Below are 12,951 nucleotides of genomic sequence, written 5' to 3'. Positions count from 1 at the left end.
AAAATATTTGTCAAAAATGTGTGTCTTGTCTTTAAATTTATATATTTCCATAATTTGTTATATTAAATAAAATAATCTCTCGAATGTATTCTTTATTTATTTTAATTGTACTATGCTTCGAATGTAATATATATATATATATATATATATATATATATATATATATATAGATTCAAGATCAAAAAAAGCGAAAAAATTAAGTGCCAATAAATGAAGATAATTTTCTTTCTAATTTAGTAGGTTAAAACAATTTCTTTTACAATAGATCAACCATATATTTTCTAAGAAATTAAAGAATATAATTTTTCAGTACATGCGTCAAAAAGTATATATATTGCTATTATATTTGTGCAAAATTTAAAATTCCATTTTATTTCAATATTTTGATAATTACGGATGATAAAAATATTTGTGAAAAATGTATATGTATGTCTTGTCATTAAAATTGTATATTTCCACAATCTGTTATATTAAATAAAAATAAAACTAGTTTCCGACTAAACTAGAATACAATCTTTGAAATTTAAAATTCATCAAAAGATGCGAGATATTTTTCTCTCCTTTTAAACAAAATATAATGACGATAATCTTGAAATAACAAGACAGCTGCATTATATAAAATATTGCATGATATATTTAACAACCAGTGGTAACAAAGGTAGGTTTTCTTTCTTTTACGTACTTATAGCAACAGAACAACATTCTCGCACGATACAAACTCTTCAGCCTGTATAACTTTCTATATATATTTATATTTTTGTCACCTACAAACTTTGAAAGAGCGTTCGTTTAACATAACAAGTGACATATCACTAGAAAAAATCGATTTGTTCTGTTTCAGATAACTTATATAACTTATGAGATTTAATGACTTTTATGTATATGAGTCTACATAGAAATATATATATGTATATTTATATCTCTCTTCTCTCTTTCTTAAAGAATATGATTCTCTATAGCGAAATGCTTTCTCTTAAATATATAGATGTAATCTATTACATCCGCACCTTTCTCTTAAATATTTTTATATAATAACTACTACATGATGAAAAATTTTCGATAATATCTCTCATCTATATGTACATAATTTCTCGCCGCTACAATATCTCATACTTTTTTTTGTTTTTTGGTCTTATAAAGAGCAGTGTTGCTTCAGTCATCTTTGGTAGAAGCATGTGTGTACGCTTTTTTTTCACATAACGCTATCTCAATACAAGATAACACAAGACCTTATCCAATTAACACGCGTCTGTTCCCTGAGTTGATATACAACCACATTTCAGTCTTTGCCATTTTGTTATTTCATCTTTCACAGCAATTGCCGCACATCGAGTGAGACAGCCGTCTCACTGTATAAATACAGCAATCTAATAAAACAAAAATTCAAGACCAAAAATGCAAATTGCTCTGTATATAATGTTACAAATAGATTCCCTTTCGCAAACAGTACTACGTGACGGAGAAATGTGTGTGAAGGAAAAAATATCCTTCTTTTCTGTTTTTCGAACATTTTCGAAAATAACTTAAACGGCAAATCGGATAAAGTTTTGATAAAACAATTTTCATAAGTCATTTCATATATATTAATCAAACTAAAATTAAATTAAATAACAAATTAAAAATTGAGAAAAGTATTTCATCAATCACATATTTCAATTATATAAATTATTCATAATTATAAATTTAACTACTTAATCAAACCTAATTCACTCGCAGCACTTTGATTATATCAATATGAAGTTAACAGAAACATCTGTTATTTTCTCGAAAATCCCCTCGCTCGCCCTATTTTTTTTTTTTTTTTTTTTTTCTTTTTGTTAGCTTTTTTTTCTCTCCGATCTCTATTACTAGCTATATATTTAAAATAATTATTTTATAGAATTTTCTTAAAAATCGTACAAACGCGTCATTATTTTCAATTATATTATTTGGAAAAAAGAAACGATTTTTTTTTTTTTTTTTTTTTTTTTAAGCAGACTCGATTTTTCAGTTTTTTCTTTCTTTTCTTCATTAAGCTACCACTGGTGAAAATAACAGATGCTTATATTATTTTCACATTAACATACATTAACATACTAATCTCTAATACAATTAATTTAATATACTCATAGCGAAATGAGTTTTCTTAGGCACATCCACCACATATACAGTCGTCATAAGCATTTGCTAAAATTTTCTTCGTATTGGCTCGTCGATCGTTACCATCATTTCGTTAAGATTATCGATTGCAAAAAGTGACGATGGAAGAAAATTTTAACGGGAGCGTGTAATAAGTTATAATAACTTATAGTATAAGCTATAATAACTTAAGGTGTATGAATCTTGCATTAGGATCACAGACAACCCCCGTTTAACGTAATAAAATCCTCATCATCTTACTCCATCTTACACTCTCTCGATAGCGGAATAATAAAAATAAAATTTTGTACATATTTTGAGTAAACTCCCGCGCAGAAATTCACGTCAATACTTCATCTAGACCCTGACCTTAGTAATACAGTATTGTTTTACATTTTTCTTATGTATCCGATATTTTAACAGCACAAAAAAATGCGCTTGTATAATTATCATTTACATAGATAAACGTAGATCTGGAGATGACACGAGATGGCATGTAGTTATACATGGTAATTAATTTTATATACACATATGATATTTTTAAAAACTCGTGATAATAGGAATGATGCGATGCTTGCGTCTTGTACGAACGCCGAAGGCAAACGTGTTTACATATCGTGTAAAATGCATAGGAAACAAGATAAGAACTTTATTGGACCGAGCGTAAATAGGAAACCTCTATTCGACTATAATCGTGGGAAGGCGTTTGGGCCGCTTGTTGGCCTTATGCTTTCTGTGGACGCTCGTTTCGTCCCGCGCGATCTGCGATGGTGATTCGTACGATTCCACGGAAATGTCGGAGCTGACATCTCCGCTTGTGCTTACAGTCTGTTCTAGTTTGCGTTTACGCGATCGTGTCATTGGTCCGCTACTACTGCTGCTGCTATTCTCGCTATCAACGTCGCGCCGATGCCGATACTTTTGTCGATCCGACGACTCGAGATTGTGCTTGGCATGTTTCATCGCTCGTTTCTGCAAAAGTGAGTATGATATCGGAGAGTTAGAATTATCGGAGGAAGAAGAAGTCAGGTACTCGTTGATTGCTTCCTCGCTAAAGTCGAAGACGCTCGGTGACGAAGTGGAAGTGTGGTTCGCGGTACTCGCCATGGCGCTCGGTGGACGCAACTGAATCGATGACATAGGACTCGAAGAGGAAGAGGACGGTCGTGACGAGGAGCTAGAATTGGAACATTTATGCTTGCGACGCTTAGCCAGCTTGGCATCGCCAACCTCGCGTAACCGGAAGCCCTCGCGCTCCATCGTGCTCGACGTCGAGTTGCCGGCCACGGCGTAATCTACGTGATTTACGTCGCAGATAGGCGTCGCCGGGGGAAGAGTCGCATCGTTGATCGATGTTAACCATGAATGATATCTTAAATGTCTCGCGGTGAGTCTCTCGTCTGGTTCAACTGTCAACAGACTCTTCATAACTTGCACTGCCGCGGCGGACACGTGATTCCAAGACTCGCTGTCGAAATCGATCTCGCCATTTCTGATACGATTCGCCATGTCAGGTAAGTCCGTTCGGAAGGGCGGATCGCGGGACAGCATAAAATACAGAATAGTGCCCAAGGACCACATGTCGCAACTCTCATCGTATCCCTGCCTGGCTATGATCTCCGGAGCAGCGTACGGAAGCGTGCAACAAGGCGTGCGCAGCAGCTCAAAGTTGTTCTTCATCCGGGCGAAGCCGAAATCTACTATTTTCAACGGCGAATCTTCACTCGTATTCGCAAAAACAATGTTCTCTGGTTTCAGATCGCGATGTACTATGCCAGAATCGTGCATGTATAGCACTGCGGAGGCCAGTTGCCGCATTATCCGCTTCGCCTGTAACTCCGAAAACGGTCGCTGTCGTTGCGACAATTCTCTACCCGTGAGCAATTCCATCACGATATACGTATGCAGCTGATCGTGATGAACCTCTATCAGCTTCACCACGTTCGCGTGACGCTGACAAGCGTGCAGTAAGGTCTCCTCGCGGTTGCAGTCAGTTTTCCTGCTGATAATTTTCACGGCGTATTCCTGCCGGGTACTACGGTGTCGACATCGCAGGCAAATCGAGAAGCTGCCGTCCCCCAAAGGCGGTGCTGTTTGGTCTAACTCGTATGTCTGGAAGAACGTAGAATCCTCGAAACGCATGGCGTACAGGGCGGGTAGCGAAGGCCGCTGCTTGTCGCCAAAGATGTCCCTGCTCACCACGTTATCGCTAAATAGTATCGAAGGTGCCACGTACGAATAACCCTGCAAAATTGTCCGTTGTGAGAAAAAGTATCAATTGTCGTACACGTTTATCTCGCTCTGTTATCGAAAAATCTTGTAGAATAAATATTGTGAAAAGATGTAAGGATGTTTGATATTTTATCTTCTTCCTCTTTCGATATTATCAAATAATTTGGAATTGTCCGATAAAAGATTATCTCAATCGGGTTTTAATCTAATTTTAATGCAATAACTGTTACGGCGTGCATACAAACTTATATAGCTGGAACGATAGCGGAAATAGAGGTAATAGAACTTACTCTGAAATGCCTGATAATGTTGTTACTGTCAACGATCGCCGGGCTGTCGGTAACGTCCATTTTTGTGAATTCGTCTGAAAAATTGCTGGTGTCCAATTCATGCGTAATCTTTGGAACGATGGGCGGTTTGATCTGTTTGTTTTCCAAGGCCTTCCAAGTGAAACCCGGCGCGGCATTCATGAAGAAGGGGTGCTCTTTGAGATCTTTGGCGTCACGTGGTCCACCGCCCAGCCTCCTTCGTGGATCCTTAACGAGCAACCGACTGATGAAATCCCACACCTCCTCGCTCAGGTAATTCGGTTTCGGCGGCAAATCGTTCCTCAGTATCCTCTTTGAGATATCCTGTTGTGTGTTATCGCCATCCATTGACGTGAAAGGTGACGAGCCGGTCAGTAATTCATACGTTAGCACGCCCACGCTCCACCAATCGACAGCCTGCAATTATATTAGAATATGACAATATTTTATAATATATTTTTCACTGTGAATAAATATTATAATTGAAATGAAATCAATTAAAATTAATATTATATAGTATACTATATAGTATATGGCTGTATTATTATCAAACTTACTTATTCATACTTTCATGCATTTCCTTTTATTTTATTTAGTACTTACATAGTTCAATTCTAATGGGAATTTAATTTAATTTTGTCTCACATTATATTAATATTTATAAAAATTATATGATTTTAATTCTGCAGAGAGAGAGAGAGAGAGAGAGACAAAATAAAAAATTAAAATTAAGGAAAAAGTTTAAAAAACTGGAAGAGGAACGGAGGGTTGAATAACATGAGTCGGAGACTAATATACAAAGGTCTCGACTCACAATATCGTGGCCGGTCGAGCCCCCTCGTACCACTTCCGGCGCCATGTACTCGATTGTTCCGCAAAACGAATACGTGCGCGCATTGCCGTTCCTTTCGTGCGGTAGGAATTCCTTGCTGAGACCGAAATCTGTCAATACGAGATGTCCTTCTCTATCCAGCAGTATATTTTCAAGCTTAATGTCCCGATAGATTATGCCAAGCTGCAACAAAGCAGGGAGAAATTCATAAATTTTTTATTAAACTTATTAAATTATTTTTTTATTGAATTATTTTCTTTTTCTATCGCGCTTTTGCATGTCAGATATTATAAATCAACTATACAGTCTAAGTTTTAAAAAATCAACAATTCAAACGAAAAATATGTGAGACTACTCTATAAAATAGCTCTTTTGTCAAAAATATTTCGTGCATATTATTATTATCATTATTATTTTTAATACATACTTCGTGGAGACGTTCTAGCGCCAAAATAAGTTCGCCGATGTAAATTCGTACTGTGTCTTCCGAAAAGCGTTCGCGAGCAAACAGATGCGTAAACATCTCGCCGCCAGCAATATATTCTGAAAGTAGAAAAATATTGTCCAAATTCTTTTCTGTAGCTTATCCGTACCTCAAGATATACCATCAAGCTTTTCCGCTGTCATCGCATATTATCCATAATAATATTGATAAATGTGTGTCAGATAAAAAAAGATAAAAAAAGTATATATATCACCATTTTATGATTTATGCGTATGCTAATTTCTTAAACAACTTAGATATATTATATTTGCAATTAAGAAGGAACTGGACGGATCAATTACGTTAAAAATTAATAAACGTATCGAGATTCATGAATTTGAGATTGCGCAAAGCGCACTTTTAGTTTTTTAAAATATAAGGTTTATAATTAATGAATTAAAATATTATTTATTAATTTCAACGTTAAAATTTTTATTTTCATAAATTTTTGTATCGTAAAATAAAAATGTAATTTTCTGACATACGCTTTTGTTTAACTTTTACTTTACTCACTCTTATAATCGATATTTTTATTGCTTTTTATTTCTCATTAAACCTTACCTAAGATTAAACAGAGTTTTTCATTAGTCTGAAACGCATAGTGCAGGGTTATTAAGAAGGGACTGTCCCGAATGGCCTCCAAGATCTGCCTCTCAGACATTGTGTGCTCTGCAGTTTTCTGTTTTTGTGTGATGGTAGCCTTTTTCAGCACCTTCATGGCGTAAAGTTGACCAGCGTTTGCACCCACCGTCTTTCGCACCAGGAAGACCTTGCCGTAAGCTACATCAAAAATAAAAGATGTTACCACATATTATAATAATTGATAATCGAGGAATATCTCTATTGATATATAAAAGAAATATCGATTGAAGAACTTAATACATATATTAAAAATATACTTAAAATATTACATTAGAAATCTATTTAAACACTGGAAATATAATACTGAAGTGTTTAAAAAATTTTTGATATTTATATAACATAAATAATGTACAGACAGAAAATGAGAAAAAGAAAGAGAGAGAGAGAGAGAGAGAGAGAGAGAGAGAGAGAGAGAGAGAGAGAATGCACACTATAATAATATAAATATTAATCATTATGAATTTTAATAATATTGATATATGGTATAAATTTATTTGTTTTAGATATATTATGATTAATATATGATACTTTTTGTGTTCTCTTAATATTATTATATTTAAAATATAATATTTTTTTATGTCAAATGAAACTCCTACCTCCAGTGCCAAGAACTTTCAGAATGTCGAAGTGTGTCATATCGACTTTTTGGCTTCCACTACCTGCCAGATTTACTGTAACAAAAAGAAAAACACATCCTATTAGACACGCATATTAACGTGCTTTTAGTGAAAAGATCAATCCACAATTTCCGGTTGATTATGATACCTGTTATAAACCGAGACGGGACTATTTAGGGAGACTATTACGGAAACGATCGCCTTGTGCTCACGTACCGTAAAACGATTTACAAAGTTTATGTAAAAACCTGATATCGCGAAAACTGTGCAAACTATTCCCAATGGATTAATTCAATCTACAGTGAGACAATATTTCTGTGCAAAATATTTAAATGTTTTCTCGAGAATAACTGCAAGTAAAGAGTAGGAAGATCCGTGTATCTTTTTCATATATTTATGTGTCTAATTTTTATTTAAGAAAGAACGGTAATTAAATTTTATATTTTATCGAAAAATTTTCGTTAAAGTAGAATTAATTTAAAATTAATAACTTCTGAAATGCTAAAACAGAAACGCATATTAATAAATGATTTCTCAATCTCTAATAACTCTCTCTTTGACATTTATATATATATATATATATATATATATAACAAAAATTTTCTAGGTGTAAAAAATTAACTGAAACAGATAAATTATTAGCAAATACTGCTAAATCATAAGTTTTTATATTCACTCAAAAAATGATCTTGTAACTTGAACAAAAATTTTCTAGGTGTAAAAAATTAACTGAAACAGATAAATTATTAGCAAATACTGCAATACTGCATATATTTTGTACTTAATCAATTTAAATGACAGAGACAGAATTTATATCTGTACTATTAGTGTAATTTAGACGGAAAATTTGTCTGCGATGCCTATCTTTAAGGCCTATTGTCAAGGACAATTATATTTGTGATTAATATTTGGCAATGGGATCTAAATTTTCTAGAGATACTGCTAGAAATATTGCTGCTATAAATTCTATACGTGACAAACAATATTCTAACAGGTACAAAAAGTAGCGATAAATTTTAATTGAGACATCTAAAAATCTATCAACATTAGCAAAATATTTTTTTGAGTGTTCGAAGGGCACTAAGACACTCGTCGGATTTATTGTTTTTTTTTCTTTCTTTTCGAACGAGAGAAAAAATAATAAAGCTAATATCATATAGCCGAACGTCGCGTAAACGATGCGCGGAATGGAATGCCGCTTATTTGACGTGTCGCAAACGTGCAAAGGCAACCAACACCTGTACGATATGCGGCTAATATCGGCAGGTGCGCGTCGCCGCCGCGTGAAAATGCACACGTGAGCAATTCGCCATCGTCGCACGCCTGCAGTTCGGTCGTGCAACGTGTTTATCGCCTCCCCGGAGGTTTCGCGTGACACACAACACATGTGCCACCTTTAATTAAAGTGGCGGACACACACATAAAAGAGAAATGTCACATGCGAAATATACAATACAGAAATCACCTACAACGTACAATGATTGCAGCGCTCAATATATAGCACAGTTTAGCCATATTATTTTAAAGCAAAGTAATTTTATATCGCAGTGTTATATAATTTTCAAAACAATTGCACGTATACAGGGTATCCTTGTGTGTGTAATTGGTGAAAACCCTGCTAATGGCAGATTCATGAGATCATTGGAAGACGATTTTTTTTCAGCGAAAATGTCGAGGCGTCAATAATTTCCGAGTTTTAAGCGATTGAAAAAAAGGCGCTTTTCGCAAACTAAACTTTTCGGAATTAAAAAATTACTAAAACTACACTCTTTAGTTAATTTGAGATAAAGCTTGCTCTAACAGAATTTTAATTTAAGGTTTAATTACAAAGATATTATAATGACAAAAATTGAAAACTGGCAAAAAATGATGACGCCCCTCGATATTTTTGAGGACAAATCGACTCCAAATGATCTCAAGAATTTACCATTAACAATTAAATTTTTCCAATTACAGGACACCTTGTATAGTAAACACAGCAAGCGTTATAAGAAACTGAATAATAATAATATATTAGTAATTACATTTCTCGTAATTTATTTTTATCTCATTCATGGTGTGCTTTCTCTTATAAACAACCATTCATTTCATTGCATTTGATTTATTTTCCGTGAAAAATGTACAAAATTCCTGTTCACAATGAAGATTATGAACAACTGAATAATTGACATGATAAAGCACAAGAAAATAATGTTTTTAAATATTTACCCATTTTTCTGATTTACAATAGAATATATTTCTCAAAAATGGCTATAGAAATTTGTATATAAATAAATTTTCTTGAATAGAATATGTATGTCCAAAAAGTTGTGTTATAACAATACGGTCATTGAAAGGAATTGCAAGATAATAGCTTTTAGGATCTTTTGTGTCCTTTGACCAGTGTCTAGACTCTTATTTTTCTAACGTATAATTTTTTTTTATTGCATCTGTCCTTTGTCATTATTTATAATCCTTTTATTGTAAACAAAAATTGTATGTACATTTCTTAAAGAAAAAGCAAACAAAATGGAATAAAAGTTTTGACTTTATAAGTTGGTGATGCCGTTAAATCGTATCGTACTCAAACTACATGTCATAAATCATACCAAAACTTTGAACATTTGTCAAATATAATACCACGATCCTTCAGTTCAGCTCTCAATTAAGAGACAAATATAAATGTTATTTTTCAAATACATAATATTGCTTTATATGTTTATTATTTTATTATTTTACATACATATATATGTTTTTATATGTATATATCTATTTTATCTACTTTATCTTTATTTAACTAATTTGTTATCGTAAAACAAACAATTTACGAAAGATTTTAATAGATAATTAATTAAAATATAATAAGTTTTCAATGATTTCTTTCGCCACCAAACTATTATCTCTATCATTGAAAACAATGAAAAATATGCGATAAGATTCCTAAGATATTTACTTGAGAGAACTCTCAATATACATATATATAGGAAAGGATGACTAATAAGGGTATCCTCTGTCGTCTTGATTTTGGTGACTCATTCAATGGCAACGCAAAAAGAAAAAAAAAATAGGACTCTCGTGACTAATGACAAAAGAATATGACGACTATTCTGTAGAGAAATTATAAACTGGATATTGCCACTTTCACTTTTGTACCTTCTCTCCCATTCTCATTGCTTTTCTCTACTTCTTTGTAAATCTTTTTTAATCAAATTTTAATCGAGACGAAATGGAAGACATGACGAAAGGAAGCGGAGATCCGGCTAAATCGGTGCGAAGAAATGATCGCCGAAGGTTGACGCGATCTGACGCGCGAGCGTGGAACCAGGTTTCGCGATATCCCTGATCTGCTAGAATCTCCGACAGTCCTGATAATTTGCGTACGCGAACTACTCGTGCCACATCCAAAGCATACTTGAAAACTAATTCTACCGTTGTAGACTAATTCAAACGTTCCATCTTGAGTCATTATTCTTAATGGCTTTTAGCTGTTTATCAAGTTGCGCCGTCCTTTAAAAACTCTCTCGTTGTAATGAGTATAATGAATAGCTTATAGCCTAACGAGCCATCTCATTAAGAATTCATAATTTATCTTTAATATCCTAAAATCTTCTTAAATTACCTCGAAAAATCACTAATAATACATATGCGCCCGACAAAGTATAATTATGCCTAAAAACATTGACGTCTAGAAACAAATATCGAAAATGATGACTTCAATTGTAGGGTAAATTAGGGTATGATGGCCATACGCGGAAAAGATGGCCATAAATTTTTTCAATAATCGCTACACAGTCCGCTTTTTTAGTCATTATCAAAGATAATTGATATTTACAGTAGTTCGGTGCATACATTGTTCGAAATAACGATATTGTAAATCTTATATCATAGTTTTACTTTTGACTACCTGCAAAGTTTTTCATGTGTCCACTAAAAACTGTTATAACGTCGATTAAATGACAGTTAAACTATCGTAATCGACGTTAGATATATTATAAAGATATGTAAATTGTTACATGACCTATAATTTTTATTTTTGTTTTCATTATTTTTTTTATAAATATTATGGCCATCTTTTTTCCTTAAAAGTCGAGTAAGATGCCTAATGCTTATGTTGTACTATTTTGATAATATAAAATTTCTATTAAATATTTTCCTTTTAATTTCGAATGTCAAACGCTATTAAAAAATAACAAAAATAAAAGTATGTTTTTTGCATTTTAAAAAACTATGGCCATCTTACCCGAGTTTACCCTAATTAATAACGTTTTTCCAAAAACTCGATTAATCCTGGAACACTTTTACATATTTTACCAGACGTTATTATTATTATTTTTTTTTTTTACACGTCTTGTTAACGTCGTCACATCTAAAATTATTATTATTACTTTAATGTATCATAATTAAGAAATGTAAAAAAATGCGGGCAATTTTAAACTTTCTCTAAAGAATTGGAGTCTCTAACACCCTTGTTAATGCCCCAGGATTAAAGGTATTCCATGATTACGTAATCGCAGAAGCGTGCGACGAATGCGACGAATGCGACGAGCGAACGAGAATCGGGAATGGCTAATTAAGCGGTGAAAGCGGCCGGCTCGGACAATGTTCGGTTCGTGGAAATGACAACTCTTACGAGACCGGGGACTTGTATCGGACGTCCCCGGCCCTGACTGTGTCAGCCGGGAGAGAATGCGTGTCAAGGTGGCAAAAGAGACCACACTGGCACGGCGTATCTCGCGATTACATCGCGAACTCGCGGGCGCGCCATATATATATATATATATATATATATATATATATATATATATATATATATACGCGTTTACACACACGCGACTCGCACGCACTCGGTTCCCTCACCCGCGCTCCTTTCCTAGCGGATGACCCACTTGCTGGAGAGGCCGACGTTTTCGCAAAAATCTTTCGATTTTCAGATTCCCATGGTGTGAATTTCGCCGAGCGTTTTTCGGGAGCCCGGATGAAGCGGTAACTGATTACCGAAGATCGTTTCGATCTCACCTGTTGTCCCCCCAACTCGATTCGATTCGATTCGATTCGATTCCTGGCCTCCTTCGCCGACTCAGGGGTCCGCTTATCCGTTACTTTAAAACGGCATTCCGGCTCCCCCTCTTACTCGCGTAAATAATGAGTTCCCTTTTTTCGACGCTGAATCGCGCCGAGGGAAAATCAATTGAGGAAGATGTACCGTAAGACCTGGCAAGGTCAAAAAAAAAATAAAAAAAAAAAGGAAAAATGCAATTTAAAAAATTATTTTTGTAAGCATCTCGGCAGAAAGTCCTTGCACAATTCCGAGATGATGTATATAGAAAATATTATTATATATAAAAATATATATTATATATATATTTATTAAATTTCTTTTATTAAAAAAGTGCGGTAGAGAAACTAAAGACCAGATTTCTAACGAGGTTATCGATTTCGATAAATCTTGCAAATGAGAAAGTGATATTAAGCTTTCCGTAATGTCCAAATTCAAAAGTTTCAAGACAAAGATTTCAGAGAATTCTCAAGGTTCCTCCCATACCTCGTGTCATTCCGGATCATTACATAACAGAATGAGATAGAGCGTCGTCGAGTTAAAGTTTCGCCGGACGGTTTCCGCGTCGAATGTTCCTCAGAATGGAGGACGTGAAAAAATCGCGAAGAACACGTCGAGAATGGAGGAGGGAAGAGGAAAGAGGGATTTGGCTCTCGCGTTGTTATCGCTTTTTTTAATTCGCG

The 12,951-nt window shown here is 34.2% G+C and overlaps 1 protein-coding gene across 2 annotated transcripts in view; it reads right to left on the bottom strand.

Annotated features, from left to right (window-relative positions):
• Positions 1–615: 615 nt before the first annotated feature.
• The window catches only part of LOC140667618 (ribosomal protein S6 kinase alpha-5), a 40,827-nt gene continuing 28,491 nt past the window's right edge, over positions 616–12,951 (bottom strand). For both annotated transcript variants that reach the window (XM_072895737.1, XM_072895736.1), the window contains 6 exons: positions 7,213–7,287; positions 6,536–6,754; positions 5,918–6,033; positions 5,473–5,673; positions 4,641–5,075; positions 616–4,362 (listed from right to left, as the gene is read on the bottom strand). In XM_072895737.1, coding sequence (XP_072751838.1) covers positions 2,797–4,362; positions 4,641–5,075; positions 5,473–5,673; positions 5,918–6,033; positions 6,536–6,754; positions 7,213–7,287 — 2,612 coding nt within the window. In that variant the 3' untranslated portion in view covers positions 616–2,796. The remainder of the gene's footprint in view (positions 4,363–4,640; positions 5,076–5,472; positions 5,674–5,917; positions 6,034–6,535; positions 6,755–7,212; positions 7,288–12,951) is intronic.

This window comes from Anoplolepis gracilipes, chromosome 7, assembly GCF_047496725.1.
Source record: "Anoplolepis gracilipes chromosome 7, ASM4749672v1, whole genome shotgun sequence".
NCBI classification, from domain to species: domain Eukaryota; kingdom Metazoa; phylum Arthropoda; class Insecta; order Hymenoptera; family Formicidae; genus Anoplolepis; species Anoplolepis gracilipes.
The sequence above is the reverse complement of the archived record's forward strand: the minus strand, read 5'-3'. Positions and strand labels throughout refer to the sequence as shown.